The following is a 24,152-nucleotide window of genomic DNA, read 5'->3' as shown; positions in this document are numbered from 1 at the left end:
GTTTTTGGCTTCATCTTCCTGTTTGTCTGTAATGCTTATCTCGCTTTTCCATCTTGTCTCTGTGTGCATTTCTCTTTTCCTGGCCTTGTCTCAGGGTTGAGGAGGAGGAGGAGGAGGAGGAGGAGCAGCCAATCACGGAGCCCAATTCAGAGGAAGAGAGAGAGGACGATGCCCCCTGTCAGGGCAAGGACAGGTACCGAGGGCTGGACCCTCCCGGGCTCCCACTGAAAGCCTGGAGGCTCCTTCCTGGTGGAGAGTTTGCAGCATCCTTCCGTAGCCTCCTCCCTTCCTCACTGGCTCCCTCCCTCACTGGTTCCCTCACACAGAGCCCCAGAGTGACTAGCTTCCTAGAAATATAACTGAGCACGTTTTCCCTAGAGGACTGCATTTTTACTCAAACACTGCCTCCCTCACCACGCTTTATGGAAGACACACCCAGCTGCTCTCCTCCCCACTGTGCCCTCCCTGAGTGCTTGGGCTCAGTCACATTGGCAATAACTAATGAGACGCTCAGAAAATTTTAACCCTTTCTGCCCTGTAGGAAGAATAATTCCATGTGTCCCCTTCTTCTTGCTAATTTTACCAGTATAATATTATCTAAAATATGTGGATGACTGCTATGGTAATAATGCACTTTGATTTGTATCCAAATGGACAGGACCACTTTTTACCCCCATACAGCACAGAAAAAAAAAAAAAATCCCAGCATTTATTTTCATGCCCAGAATGACTCTCAGAGCTATGCAGCCCTTTGGGGGTTTTCTATCCTCTACTCACCTCTCCAAGGTGCATCCTTTCTGTCTTCAAACGATGTTAACAGAAAGGCACCTTGCAGATACTTGTGAATTTGGTGGGTATTTCCCCCCAGATGAGGTCTGTATGAAACATAAAAGTTGATCATGGGTAATTTCATTTTCTGATATTCAAAAATAATTCTATAATCAGTTCCTTCACTTGATTGATTACACTGCACTTTGATATTTTTGCTGTTAGTTTTTCCACAAATAAGCAAAGTCAGAAGGGTAAAATCTTTCTTTTACCAATTTCAAAGTTAATGGGATTCTTTGCTGCTGTGACCCCCTTCTCCAGGTCACCAACGCACGTAAAAGTTCTCAGGCCCATTGGATGCACTGGAATGTCCATGGCTTTCTGGGGCCATGGACTCCTCTCTGAACTGCTTCTCCACTTGGGAAATGTCCAGGAAGAAGCCAGCAGGATGTAGAGATGGAAAAGGAATGACCACTAGGTGTCCACAGACAGTGAGGTGCACATTCAGGAGTGAGGGGGAGAAAGGTGGGCATTAACCAGGGCACCCCCTCCCTGGCCTGTGCTGAGTGCCAGGCTCGGGGGTAGTGACTTTAGTTAGGGATGCTCTGGGAAAGAGGAGGTTCAAATGATAGTCCCACCTTAGGCTGAGAATGAGCCACAGAAAGTTATGTGTACTCTCAACAAATACACCCGTGTGGTCCCCACGTGCTTAAGTGTACATGGTATGACCTCCACCCACACAAGCCCTTCACCCTTAGGGACTGAAACAGTTCAGTAGCACCCCCAGACCAGATGGAAGAATCTGGCTGGAAAGAGCAGCCTCTAAAGGCGTCCTTACTACCATTGCCGCCTTTACACGGGATGGTTGTTGACACAGATAGACGGCGGTTTATCCTACCCCGGCAGTGTCTTTGATGGCATGACTGGTGCTGTAGGGCATCTTCAAAACAGATTAAACTTTTCTGTTTTAGGAAGCAGAGGGTGTGCACACGAAACCCCAGGGTTTGATCTCGGCCAGGGTGTTCATTAACATGGATGTGATGTTACTTGCTCCCTGGTGTCAAGCTACTAGACTTCAAAGTGGTGGGAAAGGTTCCGCTTCCTACTGTGGGCTGGTGTCGTCCATTGCTTCCTCGTCCTGCTGGCTGTTTCCCTGGATGCTTGCCATGTGTACCCGCCGTGTGTGTGTACCATCGTATGTACCCCCTGTGCCAGGCCTGCCCTGAGCACCTCAGTGTGGTCTCATCCCATTCTCCCTCTGAGCCAGGAGAACCAGTATATCCCTGCTCTTATACACAGATGGAGCTCCGAATTTGAGGTAGGAAAGAAAAAAAAAAATCATAGCTCATGTTCCATTTCCAAATGGGCATGGCCGGGAGTCAAGTTCTCTGGGAAAGGGACTATGGTTTTGAAAACTGCAGAATTTAAGGTAGATTCTCCAGTGGGCTTCACTGGTGGCTCAGAGGGTAAAGAATCCACCCATAATGGGGGAGACCTGGGTTCGATTCCTGGGTTGGGAAGATCCCCTGGAGGAGGGCATGGCAGCCCACTCTGGTATTCTTGCCTGGAGAATCCTCATGGACAGAGGAGCCTGGTGGGCTAAGGTCCATGGGGTCGCAAAAAGTCGGATACAACTGAGCGACTAAGGACAGCACAGGACTCCAGTGACAGAGGTGGGCATCAAGATATCGAAGTGTTTTCAATCCAGCCCTGAAGGTGGGAGTCTCCATGACTTCTGTCTCCACGGACTTCTGTCCGTGGCAGAGTCAGGCCTGCCTGCAGGGGTCTAGATGTCTAGGGTTTAGTGGTAGAGGAGACCCCGGGGAAATGTGCCCGTGAACCAGGCAAAATGTGTCTTCACTCTGCCAGCCCCTCATTTCCAGTTCTTTGCATGTCCTGCTGGCATCGTTTCTCCTCCTCCACACTTGCTCTCAGGAAAGGATCCACAAGCCCTAACTCCTAAATTTGGAGCTTGCGGTATACTGCATCCTCAAGTCTGGGCTTTTTAGGAGGAGGGCAGATCCCCTGTTGAGCAAGACAAAGAAATGAAGTTCAAATTATGGAAATTCTGGTGCCAACACAACTTCACCCTTGGGGGGTGAAGAGGGGAGGTGCAGAAGAGCCTTTGAGGCCCCATGAGATCCTCTCACAAAGGCCCCTCTTTGCCCGGAGGCCAGGTTGGTTTGACCTCCCAGATTGGCCAGCCCAGGGCGTCAGGATTATTGGGAAAAGTGGGGTTTCCGGCTTCTATGCCACAGGTCAAGAAACACCGCCGGATTCTGAAGCCGGCGGCCCCGACGGTAATGAGTTTTTACACGTCCTTTCCCCCTTTCCTAACCTTGGCTCCCTCTCTCCCCAATCTCTCTTCCTCCCCTTTCTCCTCCTCTCCTCCTGCTCTCCTCCCGGCTGCTGCAGCAGCGAGGCCCAACCTGCCTCGGAGCAGGTCGCCACCGGAAAGGATGCAGCCCTCGCCGCTGCCTCGCCGGAGAAGCCGCTGCCGGCCAGCGCTGCGGCGGGGACCCCCTCGGACAGAGGGTCCTCGGGGCCCGCGCTGCGGCCGCCTCCCAGCCCCACCCCGGCCGCTCGGCCGCCCTCCACTGCACCCGCTCCCCCGAAGGCATCACCCAGCAGAGAGAAGCTGCCCTACGTGCCCCACAGCCCCTTCCACCTCTTCTCCTATGACTTTGAGGATTCGCCCTTGTCCACCAAGGAGAAGGAAGCCGAGTCCCACCAGGAAAGCAGGTAGATCCGGCCCCCGCGGTGGCCTGTGTGAGGCTGACCCCGGGGAAGGTGACCTGGGCGTGTTAACCGCATCCTCCTGCTTGTCTTGCACTGTGTTTGTGTGAATTTGGGTCAGATCAGAGGGCAGCAGTTGTGTAAAGTCCCTGACCACTCACTAATTACAGCATGCAGGCAAACTATGGTCTTCCCAGGGGGGCGCTAGTGGTAAAGAACCCACCTGCCAATGCAGGAGATGTAAGAGACTCCGCTTCCATCCCTGGGTGAGGAAGATCCCCTGGCAGAGGGCATAGCAACCCACTCCAGTATTCTTGCCTGGGAAATCCCAGGGACAGAGGAGCCTGGTGGGCTAGAGTCGATAGGGTCACAAAGAGTCAGACAAGACTAAGCGACTTAGCGCACACAGAAGAAAATCCTGTCTGTGCCAATTGAGGAGCTCTTGGGTTCTATTGCCATTACTAAAAATGGATTTATGAAGTTCAGGTTTATAAACATAAGCATGATGTCAGAATCTAAAGCACGCCCCCCCACCTCCCCAAGCCCATCTCTCTTGATCTGCAGAATGCAGCGAGGGGCTTCGCCAACTTTCCAGGCAGCCTTTTGAGTGAGTTTTCCTTCCTTTCACAGTTCCTCTGATTCTCTCCATCTGAGCACGTATTCTGCCTCCGAGCCTTACAACTTCCGGTCTTTCTCTTCTAATAGGTGGGTGTCTTTTCTTTATCTCCTTTCTCTTTTTCGTAGCTTTCAGTTTTTATTCTCATGTATATGATTTTCTTTCAGACACTGCTCATAACTTCCTGTGAGATGGCAAACAGTTGCAGTTTTGAATCACTTCCTGGGCATTAATTTAATTATGTTTTAAAATTTTGATTGAAGTCCAGTTGACTTACAGTGTGTTAATTTCTTCTCTACAGCAAAGTGACTCAGTTATACATATATTTTTTTCATATTCTTTTTCACTATTTTTTGTCACAGAATGTTGAATATAGTTCCTTGTGCTATAGTGTAGCACTTGTTTATCCATCCCGTATATAATAGCTTGCCTCTGCTAACCCCAGACTCCCAATCTAGTCCTCTCTTCCCCCTCCCTGGGAAACTGCAAGTCTGTTCTCTATATCTGTGAGTCTGTTTTTGCTTCATAGATATGTTGATTTGTATCGTATTTTAGATTCCCTATGTATTATTAAGTGATACGGTATTTGTTTTTCTGACTCACTTCACTTAGTATGATAATCTCTAGGTCCATCTATGTTGCTGCAGATAGTATTATTTTGTTCTCTTTTATGACTGATATTCCATTGTATATATTGATATATATCTAACTCACATCTTCTTTATCCATTCATATGTTGATGAACATATAGGTTGTTTCCATGTCTTGGCTAATATAATTGCATTATTTACATTTGGATGCTTCAGTGATTCCTGTGCCAATGGGAGATGAGGCTGAGGGAAGGAGGTGTGCAAATCAAAAATGCTCAGGCAATTTTCAGGTGTTTGCCAGCTTACCTATGTGCCTGTTCTTCACTGATGCCTGGATCAGGACCTCTCTGCAGAGCAGAGAATGGGGAGCAGAGAGTTTGAATATTTTAAACAATCAAATTGTCCAAGATCAGTAATAAAAATCAGTATTAACTGGTGGTCCATGTATATTCAGTGAGGAAATGGAGGCACAGAGTGGTTTGGTAAGTGGAGATGCCTTACTCAGCCAGAATGGCTTTGTAATACTGTCGGGAGTATGTGACCTCCTGTTTGAACACCTCCAAACAGCAAGTTCTCTACCAGTCTCTTTTAGGTCTAAAATTCTGAGTTACTGTGATCTTTCACACAATTTTCATGAAATGCATCTAGCATAGCTCTTATGTCCCTTGATAATAGTATCTGTGTACAAGTGATGAGCCACATGTTTGACTGGAAGAAAGATATTCTGGCAAACCTCATCTTCCCCAGCAGGATAGTGTTAGCCCAGGATGGTGATGGGCTCACAGGCCCTGACGGGGCTTTCTTGGTCCCAGGTCCCTCCCACGTGGCCCCAGGCTTCAGTACCCCTCACGGTCCTGGGGGAGTGAGAACAATAGAAACATGGAACTGGCCCAAACAGATATACACATAAATTGAGAAAAGCAGTCTCATGCTTGTGAGGCTTCCCAGGTGGCTCAGTGGTAGAGAATCTGTGTGCCAATGCAGGAGACGCAGGAGATGTGAATTCGATTCCTGGGTCAGGAAGATCCCCTGGAGGAGGGCAAGGCAATCCACTCCAGTGTTCTTGCCTGAAGAATCCCATGGACAGAGGAGCCAGGCTGGCTACAGTTCATGGGGTTGCAGAGGCAGACACAGCTGAGCACACATGCACACTTGTGAATGAGGATCAGCTTGGATTTAGCTGGGGAGAGTTTATAATTTTTAAATTATTTGACAGGAATTTGAATACCATATAAATATTGTTTGTACCCATTAATTTTCTGATGTTCATTCACTGTGGTTGTCCCAGGTCAATATGGGTACAGATTTGACTGCTCAGTAGTGGACTGCAGTTGCATGGGCTATAATAGAAACCAAGCAGTTAGTCATTAAAACGAATTTTTTAAAAACAAAAACAAAAAACTCTGTGCAGTGAATTCAGTTAGTTTAGTTGAAATTGAGACGCAGAATTGGACAGACCACGAGGTAGTCGAATTAATTGTTCAACCATTAGAGAAACTAAAGGAGGGGAAATGACTCTATGCTTGTTTTATTTCCATAATGTTTTTGAGACATAATTTTAGTAAAGTAACACTGGTAAAGCATTCTCCGGGATGCCTACTTTTGGTCTGGAAGGGGGATGGTTTTAGATGCTTGTGTAGAATAACAAGCTCAATGTCCAGACAGCTGGGTGATGGCAGGTCTGAAGCCAGAGCAAGGGGCCTGTCTCCCGGAGGATCCTGGGGTCTTGGGCAGCTTCCTTCCCTCCTGAGCAGGGCCCACTGCCTGCTGCTTCTCTCCTCTTTCCTGCTGGGCTTTTTCTCCCTTCTCTGCTGTTTCCTTTCTTTCATATCATCTTATTCTTTGCTTTTCTGTCTTCTCTGTGGCCTATGAATAAAAGAGGGACCCTCTTTTATTTTAATTTTTTTATTGAGGTGTAATTGACATAATGGGCTTCCCTGGGACTCCATGGTAAAGAATTTGCCTGCCAAGGCAGGAGACACAGGAGACATGGGTACAATCCCTGGGTCAGGAAGATCCCCTGGAGAAGGAAATGGCAACTCACTCCAGTATTCTTGCCTGATAGATCCCATGGACAGAGGAGCCTGGCAGGCTACAGTCCATGGAGTCACAAGAGTCATACACAATTTAGCCACTAAACCACCACCACCACTTGAGAAATCAAGGCAACACTCACTTAGAGAAGAAGCAGTTAGCCTGCTGGACAGGCAGTGGGTTGGGACTTTTAAGAGATGAGAAGATGAATGCCCAGAAACCAAGTGCCATGAAAATGGTGTGTTAACAGGGGAGGCTGACGGGGTAGCTTTGTGAGTCCCCATCTGCCTGCTGGGGTGCCTGGTACTGAGCACAAGCTGACACATGATAGTGAAAAGACAAACAAGAAGCTGACACGGCAGACACAGCAGACTTAGCAACACAGGACAGACTGGGGGTAATAGGAGTATTTTAGGTTCTATTATAATGTAGTAATTCATTAGGGAAATCTGAAATTTTACTTCTGTACTCCGCTTTTTGAAATAGGTGATCTTTATGCTTTCTTCTACACATTATTTTTTACCTTTGAGGATTTATTTTTACAATTATAATCAAACTTACTATATAATATTATAAACTGATGTTGCCTGTGGTATGTGTGCATGTATATACATAAACACACTATGAACATTTGCCATGTTTTCACTTATAAATTGGCAGTCATTTTTAATGGTTGCATAACATTCCATCAATGAGTGTTACATCATACTTTCTTATCCTCACTCTGTTACCTAGTTGGGTAGTTTCCAGTTTTTTGCCATGATCTCAGTGAGGCGCCAGTGAGAATCTTCCTGTGTAATGCTTTTAGTATATAAATCACTGTAAGTAAGGTTATGTTAACTTCCCCAAAAGTAGACTTATTTGATCAATGGATATCCCTATTTTGAGATCAAATGGCTTCCGAGAATGGTTAGTACTGATTCTGTTGGTGGGAACTTGTACTGGATTCACTGTGTATGGGAAGGTCTTTGTGCACTTTCATCATAGTAACCCTTGGAGTCCCACACACTCCAGCAGTGTGTCCTAACCAATTTAGAAGAAAGAGTCAGCCCTGCCTTGTTGCTGAGTAGGTTGTGAGACAAAGCTCTGCTGATGATAGCTGAATACAGCTTAGCTAAAGAACAGCTATTCTGAAAAAACAAGAGAGCCCTAGACTTTAACAAATCCTGAAACTTGTCAGGGTTGACTGGGAGTTGATGAAAGCTCATTGAAAGTTAATGGCTGTCATTTTGGTTCTGAGGACGTGTTGGGTGAAAGTGTTGGATATGTGCACCTCTAAGTGGCGGGCCAGCCTAGAGGGTCTGGAGACAGTTGCTCCTTGATTGCTGGGCATGCAACAAGACTATGGCATCTAGTAGATGAAATTGATTCAGAAACACCTAAAGGAGAATTTTTTAGTAAGGTGTTTCCTTAGTCAGTTGTCTGATGTTTTCTGCAGACCTGTGATGGAATTAACACTAATTGTGCCACCACCAGGCTTCCCCGGTGGCTCAGCGGTAAGGAATCCACCTGTGGTGCAGGAGACACAGGTTTGGTCCTGGAAGCAAGAAAAATCTTCATGATTCGATTCAAAGCAATTTGGATTCTATTTATGTTAGCAACTAGTGTTAATGTACACTTAGAAAGGAAACATGAGGATTTTGTTTAAGCCCTTTGTCATAACCCGCTACTTAGCATTTTTTGGACTTTGGGAAGCTTCTCTAATAAGAAATAATAAAAATGAAGAAGTTAGTAAGTTTCTTTAAGTTAGGGTGATCGCTAACAGTGCTACCTTTTCTAGGTAGCACTTTTCCAGTGCTAATTTTTCTTGTAAAAATTAAGAGAGTTTGCCGAGTGTTGATCATCTAGTGACCTGTACTCATTTCTCTGTCCCTTCCTGCCCCCAACCTAACCCTCTGTACTCTTCAGATACAGCAGCTTTGGCAACAACTCCCATCACTCCTCGAGGCCTTCGTCTGGATCCAGTGTGCCCACCACCCCCACGTCATCACTCTCACCCCCACAGGAGGCCAGGCCGGAAAGGTGGGTTGTATGTACTGATCGCTTCCTTGTCCTCCAGCGAAGGGAATCAGTTTAAGAGTGCCCAGAGGGAATTTGGGATGGAAATGTACACACTACTGTATTTAAAATGGATAACCAACAAGGACCCACTGTATAGCACAGGGGCCTCTGCTGCATGTTATCTGGATGGGAGGGAAGTTTGGAGGAGAATGGACACATGTATATGTATGACTGTGTCCCTTCACTGTTCACTTGAAACTATCACAACATTATTTGTTCATCAGCTATATCCCATTACAAAATAAAAACTTTTTTAAAAAAAAAGAGTGCCCAAAAGAAAAGTATAAATAAAAAGAATAATCTGAAATATTTCCCTTGATGGAGTATAGTCCAAAGGTAAGACTATTTTCTCTTTCACACTGTACTATATAACTATTTTATTAGAGGTGGTAGTTTATTGTTAATACTGTCTTACCTCTCAACATACTAAAGATAGGCATGCCAATTTGTTCTAAAATATTTAAATGTGAATGTTTTGATTCACCCCTTAAAAAGTGTTCTAGATTTTGTGTTAACCCTGCAATTTGTTATACACATCTGTTTTCGCCTTTGAATGATTCATTCTATGTAAATCAGGAGGTAGTGGGCCCTTTAAGGTGTTGTTTTATTAATCTAGGACCTACCAGAAAACAAATGAATTATATGGGTCCGTGGATGGAATTTAACTTGGCAAGAGTGTTAATTAGACCACCAGAAAGGAACTTATTATTACTCCTAGAAGCAAGGGATTGCACAAGGATGTGTTTACAAGGGAAAGGTAAGGCCTGTAATTTCAGAACAATTAAAAACAGCTTCCCTTATATGGCAAGAGTGCCGACTTAGAGAAAACTGGCTAGGGTTCCAGTTCACTCACTGGGAAGTTATTTAATCCCTGAGGGTACGTGCCAATTATGTCAACCCTTACCTTAGAGGGTGGTTTTCTGAGCAGATGATCAAGTACACTTGAACCCCACTGTGTGGGTCCAGTGGGAAGTGACAGTGTACGATGATGCGACATAATGTCCAGCAGCTTGTGATTGACCAGAAATTCAGATATGAGCAATTCACAGAGGTCATTTGCCTCTAATCCCAAATTTAAAACAAACTCTACCTGAATTCCATATTTGCATGGTCTCCAGTATATTCTGAAGGGTGTTTTGCTGACTGGAGATTTTGGAAGAAGGGGGTTGCCCTGCTGCACACCACCTTTAATTTCTAAAATTGTACCTAAACCCCCTGGTGTCACACTCCCAGGTGGCACGGTCCAGTGTGGTCGTGAGTTGGTCACACCTGGGCTCGGCTTGGTCCTGGTCATAAGGTAACAAATGGATTGCCACAAAATCTCTGCCTTTCACCCTAGGGCACTTGTTCTGGGGTTCAGCTGAGGTCTCTTGTGCTCCTAGAGAGGTCACCCAGAAAGAGAACCTTTGTCCTTTGAGATGTGAGATTTGAGGCTAAAGTGAGGACTATTAGAATCTGACTTGATATTGCATCACTCCTCTCACACCTGCTAGGTCGCCAGCTCCTTAGGAGCAAGGAAGCAGGCTCCATTCTTTGCTATAGTTCCTGGGGCTAGGCTGTGGAAGAGTCAAGGTGAATGCCAGTTGAAGGATCCAGGTGAATTATCCACTCACTGTGGACAATTTGGAGGTTTCTAAGGTTGAGAAATTGGAAGGACAGGAGGTCCACGAGTTTCCCAAGACTTCGCCTTCGGGGGAACGTTGTTCCCAGGTCCAAATGGGGAAACCCAGGTCCCGTTTGAGCTGGAAGGTCCAGGAGCTCAGGACCCTGAAGGACTCCTGTCTGTGCCTCTTTCCTGCTGGGGCTAGCTGAGTGTCCCCTGAGGGGCTGGGCAGATTTAGCAGGGCAGGGAGAAGAGGAGCTGGATCCCAGAAACCTTTGAGTGCCCTGGAGGAGGCTGGACTTCATCCCAAGGCCCTGGGCTGTTAGGGTTCTGAAACAGCTGGTGCCGTGCACGAATTGGTCCACAGGGCTGCTGGAGCCACGGGGGCAAAGCTGCAGGGCCCAGGGCCCCTCGAAGCTGCCTCTAAGTCAGAGAGGGGTGACCCTGCCCGGGAGCGGCAGACGCCTCGGGGCTGGAAAGGAGCAGCGCGTTTGTGCAGACTTGGCTGCCACTGGGAGGTGGACACAGGGGAGCTTGCGGATGTTAGAAACAAGGAACTGAGATGGAAGGTGTAGAACAAGAAGCAGAGCGAGGATGGAGATGTCCATCTTGGGGTGCACACGGCCTGAGGAGTGTGTCTGACACCCCGGGAGGTGCTCCGGTGCTGGTGGGGTGAGGACTTCGTGGTCCTCAGTTTGAAGAAAGCACTGGGTTGAAATCCCTCGGAGGGAGCCTGCACGCTGAGACCCCGTCACTGGGTAGCAGCCGAGGCAGGGACGCCTCCTGTTCGGAGCTGCCTCTTCACCCATGTGCACTCCTGCCATAGGAAGTACATTATATCACTGATTCTACCAGCGAGGAAAGCTTCAAAGGGTTTCTTACTCCCTTTCCATTTGCATGATTTTTTTTTCAACCATCACCATCTGTGACTGAAACATCAGATGTGCCATTCCATTAAGGCCAGAAAGCCACCAGGCCCGGCCGTATCACCACTTTCTACTCTCACTTTGCCAGCTTATGTTTTGTGAGTATAAAAACCAGTAAAAACAAGAAAGGCCTTAACTCTAGATCATATTCGTATCTCACCAGCCTAGCATATTATGTCAGTTGTATTTATAATATTTATTTTTATAGTTTGATTTTTTCTTTTTTTTCTCTTCCAATAACTGGATTCTTTAGATGTCATTGTAATCTATTTTTATATTTACAAATATGTTCTGTCTTATTAAGATACCGGATTGTTTTGACCGAGGTATATACTTTAGGAGGGTTTGTAAGATTTATCCTTAAGATGTTTTATGTACCCCTAATTATTGAAACTGGAGAAGACAATGGCACCCCACTCCAGTACTCTTGCCTGGAAAATCCCATGGACGGAGGAGCCTGGTAGGCTGCAGTCCATGGGGTCGTGAAGAGTCGGACATGACTGAGCGACTTCACTTTCACTTTTCACTTTTATGCATTGGAGCAGGAAATGGCAACCCAATCCAGTGTTCTTGCCTGGAGAATCCCAGGGATGGGGTTGCACAGAGTCGGACACGACTGAAGTGACTTAGCAGTAGCAGTAGCAATTATTGAAACTCCAAAGAAAAACTCTTAGAAAAAACATTGCGCTCTTATGAACAATTGCGTTTTTGCAATGAGAACCCACGTGTTCTGTCAGAACACTCTGGACTAATAAGCAACATGACAAGACCCCATGCATTACTGGGGAGTTCTAGAAACCCTTTTCCTTGATTTGGAAACAAGATTCACTTCCCTGAAGTCCTTAGGAAAATCACGCCAACTAAAACACCCCTTCAGGCAGGTCAGCCCGCTTTGGGACTACAACTGGGCATTATCGTGAGTTTAGAGTTTTCATATTTTCCCAAGCATATTAGTGTGTTAGATGTTAATAAAGCTTGGAATGATAAATTGACCTAGAAAGGAAGAGCTGAAGAAACAATATACAAATTAAGTCAAGCAGGGGTATTAAAATGAACCCTTCTCCACATCCCCTGTTACGGCTTTGTTTACAGGGCTCTTTTAGAAACAGTGCAGCATTAACTTTCATGAAATTGCAGTTTGAGTTGTACCAAAACAAAACAAAATAAGAAGACCAGAACCATTTGCAGAAGCCCTCAGGGATACAAGATGCAACTGTTTAGTGAAAGCAGACTCTGAAAATGCTTCAATTTTGAAAATGTGCTTTTTGAGTGGAAACATTCTAAATATTTTCTTTTAAAAAGAAAACAAAATTACAAGAGTATTTGAACCATTCATCTTCAAGTATTCAAATAAAACAAACAGGCAGACAATCATCGCAGCGCGGTCACTTTGTGGCTGTGGCCTGAGCGCATCCTCTCTGCATCCCTACCGCGACATCCCCCTCTGGTGGGCCTTTTCAGCAGTGGCAGCTGCACGCTTGTTCGCTCCTTCGGTGTTGTGACCGCAGCTGCTAAGGGAATTCAAGGGAACAGTGAGGCCGGTGCTGGGGGTTGAAGGTGCCTTGAGGCAGATCAGTCTTTGTGCTGGGGCTGGGGAGTGCGTGCTCTGGGAATGAGGCCCCTGTGCTGTGAGCTGGGGGTGGGTGGTCATGAGCAAGTGAAGATGCTGAGAGCTCAGTGGGTGCACCTTGGAGATTTTAGGAGGCCAGGGAGGGCTCCTCTGTAGGCCTGCCAGTATGTGCCTTAAGCACCGAGTCTGCCCTCTTTCCGCCTTACATTAGTGCTATTGTCTGCTGCAAATGCCAGTCACCTGCCTGTTTTACACACTCGTGTCAGGAGTCCTTAATATACGTATGTGCCGTTCTGAGTCACTTCAGCGTGTCCAACTCTTTGCAACCCCGTGGACTGTAGCCTGCCAGGCTCCTCTGTCCATGGGATTCTCCAGGCGAGAATATTGGAGTGGATTGCCATGCCCTCCTTCAGGGGATCTTCCTGACCCAGGGATTGAACCTGCATCTCTTACGTCTTCTGCATTGGCAGGTGGATTCTTTACCACTAGCACCAAGGCCCTAATATATGTTTACATATAGCAAAGCAATTATACTCATTAAGTGTACATATACACATGTAACAAAATGCTTCCCAGGCAGCACAGTGGTAAAGAATCTGTCTGCTGATGCAGGAGATGTGGGTTCGATCCCTGGGCCAAGAAGATCCCCTGGAAAAGGAAATGGCAACCTACTTCAGCATTATTGCCTGGGAAATCCCATGGACAGAGGAGCCTGGTGGGCTACAGTCCATGGGGTCACAAAGAGTTGGACACAAAATAAAAATCAAAGCTTAATTGTTAAAAAAAAAAAAAGAGTGCTTGTAAGTTTGGGAATTGTTTACCTTGTATAGTCATCCCAGCAGAGTTTTTTTTTACTTTCTGGAAGACTGTAAGCATAGATATTAACAGTAATACTTCCTTTAGAGATAAAATGGATAGTAAGGGATAAATAAAAATTTAAAGTTGCAGCTTTAAATTTTGTGTATTATTGTTTATATGGGCCTTTGGTGTATGTAGTAGCATTTGAAAGGTGTGAAGGGGTGCACAGGTTGAAGGTGAACCTTCTTCCTACCCCGTTATCCTCCCCCAAAGCAAGGGCACCTTGCAATTCCTTATGTGTACTTCCAGAGATATTTTATGTTAATATCAGCATATATGTGTTTAATGTAGGTTTACACAAATAGTAACACACTATACAAACTACTCTGCATTCAGCTTTTTTTACTTAAAAATTCATCTTGGTTCTCTTTCCATTTTGTTGTTGTTCAGTCACTAACTCATGTCTGACTCTTCACAACCCCATGGACTGCAACATGCCAGGCTTCTCTGTCCTCCACTGTCTCCCAGTTTGCTCAAAGTCACAGCCATTGAGTTGGTCATGCTATATAACCATCTCATCTTCTGCCGCCCTCTTCTCCTTTTGCATTCAGTCTTTCCTAGCATCAGGGACTTTTCCAGTCAGTCAGCTCTTCACATCCAGTGGCCGAAGTATTGTAGCTTGAGCTTCAGCGTCAGTCCTTTCAATGAATACTCAGGGTTGATTTCCTTTAGAATTGGCTGGTTTGATTTCTTTGCACTCCATGGAGTCCCATGGACTCAAAGGTCTTCTCTAGTACCACAATTTGAAAGTGTCAATTTTTCGGCCCGCAGCCTTCTTCATGGCCCAGCTCTCACATGACTACTGGAATAACAGACACTTTGACTATACATACTTTTGCTGGCAAAATCATGTCTCTGCTTTTGAATGTCTCTTTACAGCTGCCCCATTCTTTTTAATACTTTGTTCTCTGGGTGCTGTTTCATATACCCAATCATGTAATGATGGGCCCTAATGATACTGCAGTGTGATTCTTATCTGTGTGTCATTTTGCACTTGTGTGATTATCTCTAGGACAAATGCCTAGAAATAGATTTAGTAAGTCAAGTTTTTGTATCTTTACAGTTTTGATTGATTTTTGCCCAGTTGCTCTTAGTGAAGATTGTACCAGTTTTGGTTCTCAACTACAATGTGTAAAAGGCCTTGTGTTCCCAACACCTCTGCCAGAGAGGCACCTTTCAAGTTTTCAACTTGCTCTCCAAACAGTGAAGAGTTGTATGTCATTAAAATTTAAATTTGTGTTTCTTGTTATGAATGAGCATGATTTCATATGTAAAGGCACCCTTCCTTTCCTGTGAACTTGTGCTTCGTGATCACTGAGTTCTTTTTCTCACTGAGGTGTCCAGGTTCTTTATAAACTCTAGTAGGTGTGCCTATTACTTTCCTCAGTCATTGGTCTTTTTACAACATTTGTGTGTAGAACAATTTAAATTTTGGAATCACATTTATTAATCTTTTCTGTCTTCTGGGTTTTGTGTTCCCTGTGAGGACAGCTTTTTCTCCTATGGTGGAGGTGGTTTTGTCGCTAAGTCATGTCCGACTCTTGCGACTCCATGGACTGCAGCCGGCTAGGCTCCTCTGTCCATGGGATTTCCCAGGCAAGAATATTGGAGTGTGTTGCCATTTCCTTCTCCAGGGGATCTTCCTGACCCAGGGATCAAACCTGTGTCTCCTGCATTGCAGGCAGATTCTTTACCAACTGAGCCTCCAGGCAAGTCCCTTTTTCTCCCCATGGGTTTTTCTAATCGTTGGATTGTTCGCCAAATGGTATTCAGACAAGTGAAAAAATTGTAGCTACAATTTTCTCCCATGGTTTCTTCTAATATTTTTGTAGCTACAATTTTTACATGGAAATATTTTTTCTACCCAGAAAGTTATTTTGGCATATGGTGTGAGGCAGAGGTCAAAGTTACATTTTTTCACTTGTTTGAATACCATTTAGTGAACAGTCCTTCGTTTCCCTGTCGGTTTGTTGTATACCAACAGCAATGCAGGCTTGACTCTGTGTCTGTTCAAGCTGCTTCCATAGGAGCGTCTCCCATATCCTCCGGTGCCCACCTTCTCAGATGGATCAAGCATTTGAGGCTATCAGAAGCCCTTTTTCTTTCCCAGTCTTTGGAATATGACTATATCATGTGCTACCTTGAAACAGTCCTGTTTTTGTAGTCTGCTGCTGTGGGGTTTTGTATGATGATTGCCAGCACTGGAATAAGGAGCACAGGGATATTTGGGGAAGCTGGGACCACGCGGTTAGGATGCGGGTGGGAGCCTGACATGCTGAGCCTAAGCGCTGACTTGGAGGATCTCACTTCCTGTGACCCCTAGAATACCTGTCCCCACCACTGATGCAGTAACTCCTCCCCCTGGATGAAGGTCTCCTTTTCCATGCATTGCCTGCCTACTTTCAGTTACTTTGGCTCTTGTAGGTCTCAGCTGCTTGCAGGCCCGTCAAGCCTTGCCCTGAGTATCACTGGCTGGTACCCGTGTCTCCCTCGTCCTGATTTCCTCCTCCACGTGGACTGCTCTGTATGGGTGTCTGGGTGCTTCTGCCTTCCTGTTCTAGTCTGCTTTGGCCTTTTATTATTTCTTGCCTTTGCTAGTATCTACATATGCCTTGAGGTTCTACTTGTCTGGTTTTCAAATCACTGCTTTTTCTGAATATATGATCCGTGTGTTTTTCTGGATCCCAGACACTTGCTGGCCATGTTCCATCTCTTGGTCTACACAGTACTTTTCCAAAAATTGTGTCAGTAGAGTTAAGAGCTCCACTGTCCGATGGGCTTTAGTTAAATTTTTATTTTTAATTTAAATTGATCAAAGTAGATGAAAAAATATCACTGAAAAAAAATCTTGAATAGCACTTAAATGGAATAAAAGGCATCGCCTTTCTTTGTGATCACAGTTGATGGCATAGAGCCCACAACGGCCAACAGCAGAAAAAGACACCAACACAGACAGATTCCCTGCCATTCAAACCAAGAGGCGGCGAAGCTGTGTGCGTCTTGTGCCGTGCACCAAGCAGGCCTCCTATTCGCCTGCTGCTAGGTCCTGGTAGCAGTCTTGTTACAAACAAGGAGTTCCTGTAAGGCATAATGTGGCCTTGATTAAGTAATTGTATTACAGCCAAAGTGCCTGAGAGCAGAGTCACCGGTCCGTTAACAGAGGGAGTTTGCAGTAGGGTCTGGCTTCCTGGTGGCTTCATCAGTGACTGTGGGCATTAGGGGACCTGGGTTCTGTGTCAGCCCACATGAGTTTTGGATCTGACTCCTTCTCACCACTCCTACCACCATAGATTTAGCCCAGGATCTGTGTCATGCCTGGACTAGGTATTGCAGTGATGTATGTCTCCTACACTTTCTGAAATACAGATCTGAGCAAGTGACATTTCCTTCTCAGCAACCTTAAGTGCCTCCCACCACTTATCAGCAAGGCTCACCTGAGTAACATCGTCTCTAGGATCTCTCAAGTTTGGGTCCCACATATGCCTTGCAGCTTTGGCAGCCATCAGCATGCCCATCCTCACTGTAACTTCAACCCCACGGAAATGCTGCCAGGCTCTCCCAAGGCCCCCTTCTTTCATATTTGCTCTGTCCTCTAACCAGCCTCCTCCTCTGTTCATTCAGTCACTTCCTTCTCATCCTCCAAGACCCAAGTAGGTGACATCTGTCTGTAAAACTCCTCTGACTTCCTCAGGCAGAATGAATTGTGACAATTCTTATGGGTTCATGCACCTCAGTTTTAGCTCTCAGCCCTTTGAATCATTATGCCTTCATCCTTTTGTTTCTGAAATGGGGTTCACAAATGTACCGTGGTCTGCAGTAGTGAACCTGGGTTTCACAAAGCCATGGCATAAAGATGGCTCCCCTTCCTAGACTGGGCATTTGATTAAAGAGTCAGGGAAAATCTTTGAGATAAGCAGGACTGGAGAGTCCACATGCATGTAAATTGTAAAGATAAAAGTGTGTGTTTTTGCATGGAAGCACTTTCTGCTTGTCCCATGTTCTGCATCCCATGTCTGCATGTCCCAACAGCCTTCTGACTGCTTCGCTACTGAGTGGCAGCCATCTATACATCTCTACGGTGTGAGATCCCCCTTTCCTCACTGTCTTTCTCCCACCTCTTTGTCAAATAACCAGGAGAACAAATGCATGAGCAGTGTTAACCGCTTATCTTGTTTCCTTCCTTTGGAAAGTGAGATTAGAGTCAATTTTTAAATTTTTATTTTATTTTTTTTGGCTTGCAAGATCTTAGTTCCCTGACCAGGGATCAAACCCTGGCCTCTAGCAGTAAGAATGCTAGGTCCTGACCACTGGACTGTCAGGGAATTCCTGGGAATAGACATTTTTATTCATGTATTTATTGATATTTTTAAATTAGACAATCCTATCACCCTTGTTTACTTAATGAGTGTCTATAGCAACCTTCCTACATGGTGTAGCTCAGTTGGTAAAGAAACTGCCTGCAATGCAGGAGACCCATGTTGGATTCCTGGGTCAGGAAGATCGCCTGGCGAAGGGAATGGCAACCCACTCCAGTATTCTTGCCTGGAGAATCCCATGGACAGAAGAGTCTGGGAGGCTACAGTCCACGGGGTCACAAGAGTTGGACACGGCTGAGCGACTAAACCATCACCATCACCATAGCAACCTTAAAAAGTATTGATATATATTGTACTTCTGTTGGGAAGCGAGAACATTCACTTGTGTGGAAGAGAGTTAGGTGAGATCTGTAACACACAAGTGCAGTTATCAGTCATCAAAATAGTACAGATTGAGTAGCTCTACGCATAGAGCTGTAGACACTTAGTTTCCCTGCTATCAGCTGAGCCCTGAACCACCTTTCCTGCTGGTGCGCCCTCTCCTAGTGGGACAGCCCCCGACAGCCGGGTCTCCAGTTGTCATTGGCTACAGTGGTTTTGCACTGGCATCGTGCATAGATCACAGAGTGAAAATGGGTAGGAAGGATAGGAAAGAATTCTCCTTCAGAAAATGTATTTCGGGGTCCCTGATCCCATTTCCCCTCTTCCCACAAAGCTAGGCCATGAGTGAGTAAGTTTTACTATTTTAGTGGAAGAGACTGGGTTTCTAAGTTGATTTTGGAAAGTGTGTGTGTGCGCACACATATATAGATAGAAATATAGATCAGTATCTAGATAGCAATAGAAACACACACACTCCTTCCTACCTTTTTTTCACTCTCTAGTCTTTGTACAGTGCTAGCGCAAAACCATGGGAGCCAGTGATGGCTGGAAACCTGTTTGGGCCTGTGAACGCACACCCCCCCACGCCCCCCCCCACATACTCTATATATTCATCCATTTCATTCAGCAAGTATTTATTGGGTGCTTAGAATGTGCCGTGTATGCTGACCTGGGAGTCCAACATTGAATGAGACCCTGTCCCTGGCTTCATTGAGCTTATACCCTGGTGGCAGAAACAGAAGATGAGCAAATGGTCAGCAAATAAATATTGTGAAGGAAATGAACTTTTATTGAGGAAGTGGAGAAAGAGAGGCCATCAGGGTGGGAACCCCAGCACGGGTCCTGCATCCTCGTAACGGACACCTCTGGTAAGAGGTCTGGGAAACTGTCACCAGTACAAGACAAATCACACCCTGTCGCCCTCCCCTGAGAGGGGAGAGTGTAGGAGGGAAGGTGACGAGGGAGATAAGAAAAAAAAAAAAAAGAAAATAGAGTGATTGCACATCTTTCTTCAAGTCGTGATCCTGAAGATCTGCAAGAGTTAGGAGATTGTGTTTGGAAGATATGTCTTCAGAGGAGAGGCGAGCATGACAATGAGGGTGGGGGTGGGTGGCAAGGGGGTAAGTTGGCCTGGAGTGGAGACGAAGGGAGAAGACCAAGAGGATGGGCCTCACTTCAAGACAGCATGGCCTGGAAACTGGGACCTGGGAGGGGCTTGTGCAGTCAGTGCTTTTGGAAGCTGCCAGGAGAATGTGTTAATTATGAAGCCAAATATAGGTGGATGTATGACGGAAAAGGACTGACCTCCTTCTGGCTAGAGGACTCACTTGGTCTTAGACGGGAGGGTGGGAAGTAAGACAGAAGGGGCAAGAACTGCTGCATTCCTGGGCTTGGGGCCTGCAGAAAGGGCAGGTGGACAGGACAGAGCATGACGCCAGCCAGGCCGGGAGGATGGCATCATCCTTTGTGTGTGAACCAGCACAGTCCGTGAGACCGCACATGGGACCAGTCTCCACGCGGCTTCGGGAGCTGTGCTGGTCCCTCCTGTGACCGGGAAGCTCAGACCTGCACGGAAGTGCTGTGTGTCCGGCTGGGGAGGAGAAAGTGGAAGGAAGCTTTAAAACCACATCCCCATCTTCAGTGACAGCATCCTCAGGGTTGTAGCAGTGTTGATGAAGAAAAGTTATCTGTTTCTTAGGGCTGCCTTGAACTTGCTCATTTCATCATGAAAGCCGGGATATGGCCCTGAAGGTGTGAAGAAAGTTCTGATGTTTCCTTGTTTCAGGGCAAGCAAAATGCCTTTTATAGCTGGGCACATCCCAGAGTTTCCTCTTGTCCATGATCATTAGACTGGGTAACCCCAGTTTAATAAGCAGGTTGTGACGACAGTCTCACCATTGCAGGAAACCATACTGCATCATTGAATTGACATTTTATTATTATTATTGACCTCTAAGTCTTCATATTAAATCACCTACTTGTGAATTAGTGATAGTTTCAAGTATCAATTTGTGAGGTTAGTTTGGGTTTTGTTAATATTTAACCAGAGATTATGATTTATTTTTGATATAAGCAATGTAATATGTAAGATATAATAACTTTATATAAGATATATTAGATGCTATATTGTTATATAAGATATATAACATTGATATAATAAATGTAATATATAAGATTTGCTTCTTGTATGAAAAGATTTTACTCAACTCAAACTTACCAAGGAGCATTTATTTTAAAACAGCGTTTGCAGTATGATTGACGTACAGAAAATTGCACATAAGTTTTGACATATGTTTGGCCAGTGAAGCTATTACCACAATTGAGATAATGTTCAAATTTATTACTCTAAAGCATTTTCTCACACCCTTTTGTGATTATGGCTGCCCTTCTCTATCCCCAAGCAACTACAGATGGCTTTCTGTCTTTATAGATTAGTTTGCATTTCTAAGAATTCCATATAAATGTCATCATGCTTTAAGAACCCTTGGAGAGGGGTTGACTTTTTTCAGTTAGTGTAATTGTTTTGAGACTCCTCTGTTTTGTTGCATGTTTCAGTAGTTAAGAACTTTTTATTGCTGAGTAGTACTCAATTGGATGATTGTACCACAATTTATGTTTACCTCTTGATTGACACTTGGGTTCTTTTCAGTTTGAGCTATGAATTGTTGTTGCACAGTTGCTAAGTCATGTCCAAATCTTTGCGAACCCTGTGGACTACAGCACGCCCTATCTCCTGGAGCTTGCTCATACTCATGTTCACATGAGTCAGTGATGCCATCCAAATATCATCCTCTGTCACCCGCTTCTCCTCTTGCCATCAGTCTTTCCCAGCATCAGGGTCTTTTCCAGTGAGTCGGCTCTTTGCATCAGGTGGCCAAGGTACATTGGAGGTAGAGAAGTACAGGTTGACAGGTTTTTTTCTTTCAGTGATTTAAAGATGTTTCTCTACTTTCTAGCTTTTATTGTTTCTGACAAATATTCTGTAATAGTTTTTGTACCTCTGCATGCAATATTTCATTTTTCCTCTGGCTGCTTTTAAGATCCTCTCTTTATCATTGGTTTTAAAATTTTGATTTTGATATGCCTTAGTGTAGTTTTCTTCATTTTAAATTTTTTTTTATGTGCTTGAGTTTTGTTGAGATTCTTGGATCTATGGGTTGTAATTTTATCAAAATGGGCAATTTTTCAGTGCTTATTTCTTTAAATTTGGGGGTACTTTTCACCTCTCCTTTCTTTTGATAACTTCAATTGCACATATATTGAGCAACTTGAAGCTTTACCAAAGTTTATTAGTGCTCTTGATTTTTTCAGTCTTTTTTCTCATTGTTCATTTTGAATAGTTTCTGTTTCTATGCAAGTTCATTATTTTTTCCTCAAGTGTCAAGCGCCTTTTCAGCTGGATTTTTAAAAAATTGAAGCATAATTGACATACAGCATTATATCAGTTTCAGGTGTACAACATAGTGGTTCAACATTTGTACACATTGCAAAAGGGTTAAGATCAAAAGTCTACTTATGATCTGTCACTTTCAAATATGAAGTACAGCATTATTGATGATAGTTATATTCCCATGACTTATTTATTTTATATTTGGAAGTTTTTAATCTCTTAATACCCTTCACCTATTTTGTCTAACTCCTCACCCTCCTTCTCTGGCAACCACCAATGTTATGAGCTTATTTAGTGTGTTCATTTGTTTTGTTATTTTTTTTTTAAGATTCTAAAAATGAATGAAATTATATGATATCTGTCTTTCTGTATCTTATTTCATAGTGTTCTTCTGTGTTATCACAAAAGCAAGATTTTATTCTTTTTGTGACTGAATAATATTCCATTGTGTAATACACACGACATATCCTTTATCCATTCATCCATCAGTGAACATTTTGATTTCTACATCTTGCCTATTGTAAATAATGATGCAATGAACATAGAGATGCATATGTCTTTTCAAAGTAGTCTTTTTGTTTTCTTTGGGTAAATATCTAGAAATGTAAGTTTTGGATCATATGGTGGTTCTGTTTTTAGTTTTTTGGAGGAACATCCATATTCTTTTTCATAATGGCTGCAACAACTTATATTTTACCAACAGTGAATAAGGGTTCCCTTTTATTCACATTCTTGACAACACTTGTTATTTCCTATCCTTTTGATAAGTCTTTCTGACAGGTGTGAAATAATGTCTAACTGATGATTAGTGATATTGAGCATCCTTTCATGTGCCTGTGGGCCATCTTTATGTCTTTTTTGGAAAAAGTCTACTAGATCACCAGAAATGAGCTCTTTTTTATACCTTTCATGTCTTAACATGTTAATAGTTTGTTTAACTTCTTGTATCTATGACCTATAGTCATAATAACTTTTAATGTTTTAGTCTTCTAGTTCTACTATCTGTGTCATTTCTGAATTGTTTTCAGTTGATTGATTTTATTTCCTCTTTGTGAGTTATTTCTTAATAGATGCCACACCTTGTAAATTATCTCTCTCTCTCTCTCTCTTTTTTTGGATTCCTATAAACATTCTTCAGCTTTGTTCTACGGTATAGTTGATTCAGAAAGTTTGGTTCTTGCAGGCCTTGTGTTTTTAGCTATATTAGGCAGGACCCGAGCTATGTTTAATCCAGTATTTTACCACTGTTGAGGCAATGACCTTCTTACAACTTTAACTCATGCCACCTGACTCTTTGGCTTCTGCTTCTTCCTAGTGTCTCGGATGGTAAAGAATCTGCCTGCAATATGGGACACCCCACTCCAATATTCTTGCCTGGAGAATTCCATGGACAGAGGAGCCTGGTGGGCTATATATAGTCTATGGTGTTGCAAGGAGTCAGACAGGACTGAGTGACTAACACTTTCACTTCCTCCCAACTACATATTCATTTCCTACCTTCCATTTCCAAGTCCTGGGCACATGACTATGATTAGCTTGGCCTTCTACACCAGAAGCCTCAAACACCACTAGACAGCTTGCCTTTGGATGAACTGCATTTGGGGAGGAGCCCACCAATTCACTCAGCTGTTGCCAGGGGCACAGGGTCCTATGCATAAGACATTATCTCAGCAGGTCATCATCCTGTGTTTTCCCTTAGAGAATGGGCTGAGCATGTAGACCCATGGAGACTAGTGTGTACAGTTGTATCTGACTTGTTATTCAGCATCTAATTCATTCATTAGGTGACTCATCATGCATCTCTTCTAAGTGTCAGGAGACAAGGACAAATGAGCAAACAGGATCCGGCCTAGAAATTTAGACTGCAGGAGGAAATATAATAACATATGTGGAAATGATGAAGACCAAATTTAAGGTAGTCATTTTTAGGAAAGAAATGGAAAAAAAAATTTTAAACTGATGCATGTACTGTGGCAAGTACTGCACAAATGGTATTTTACTAAGTACCCGTGGTGTGGGGAGGGGAGGAATATAGGTCAATATTAGGGCTCCAGCCTGACAGGCCTGTTTAAAAAGCTCAGCTCTGCTACATCCTGGACTTCTCTGTGCCTCTATTTTCTCATCTACAAAGGAGATAATAATAGAACTTAGTACAAGAAGTTGTACTGATTAAAAAAGCCATTTTGTGCAAAATAATTGGCACACTGTGTTGTCTCCATAAATGTTCACTCTGATTACAAACCATATTTCAGTGCAGTCGAGTTCCTACTCCAGACATCCCAAAAAGGGAGGCCTGAACCAG

At 44.3% G+C, this 24,152-nt stretch overlaps 1 protein-coding gene across 9 annotated transcripts in view; it reads left to right on the top strand.

Annotated features, from left to right (window-relative positions):
• The window catches only part of FHOD3 (formin homology 2 domain containing 3), a 502,620-nt gene that overhangs the window by 362,746 nt on the left and 115,722 nt on the right, over nucleotides 1–24,152 (top strand). For 3 of the 9 annotated variants that reach the window (XM_043888940.1, XM_043888937.1, XM_043888939.1), the window contains exons 11-14: nucleotides 95–193; nucleotides 3,184–3,510; nucleotides 4,135–4,209; nucleotides 8,653–8,766. In XM_043888940.1, coding sequence (XP_043744875.1) covers nucleotides 95–193; nucleotides 3,184–3,510; nucleotides 4,135–4,209; nucleotides 8,653–8,766 — 615 coding nt within the window. The remainder of the gene's footprint in view (nucleotides 1–94; nucleotides 194–3,183; nucleotides 3,511–4,134; nucleotides 4,210–8,652; nucleotides 8,767–24,152) is intronic. The other 6 variants (XM_043888946.1, XM_043888945.1, XM_043888938.1 and 3 more) reach the window with 5 other exon arrangements.

Source organism: Cervus elaphus, chromosome 27, assembly GCF_910594005.1.
Source record: "Cervus elaphus chromosome 27, mCerEla1.1, whole genome shotgun sequence".
Lineage (NCBI taxonomy): Eukaryota > Metazoa > Chordata > Mammalia > Artiodactyla > Cervidae > Cervus > Cervus elaphus.
This window is presented reverse-complemented; position numbering and strand designations above follow the sequence as displayed.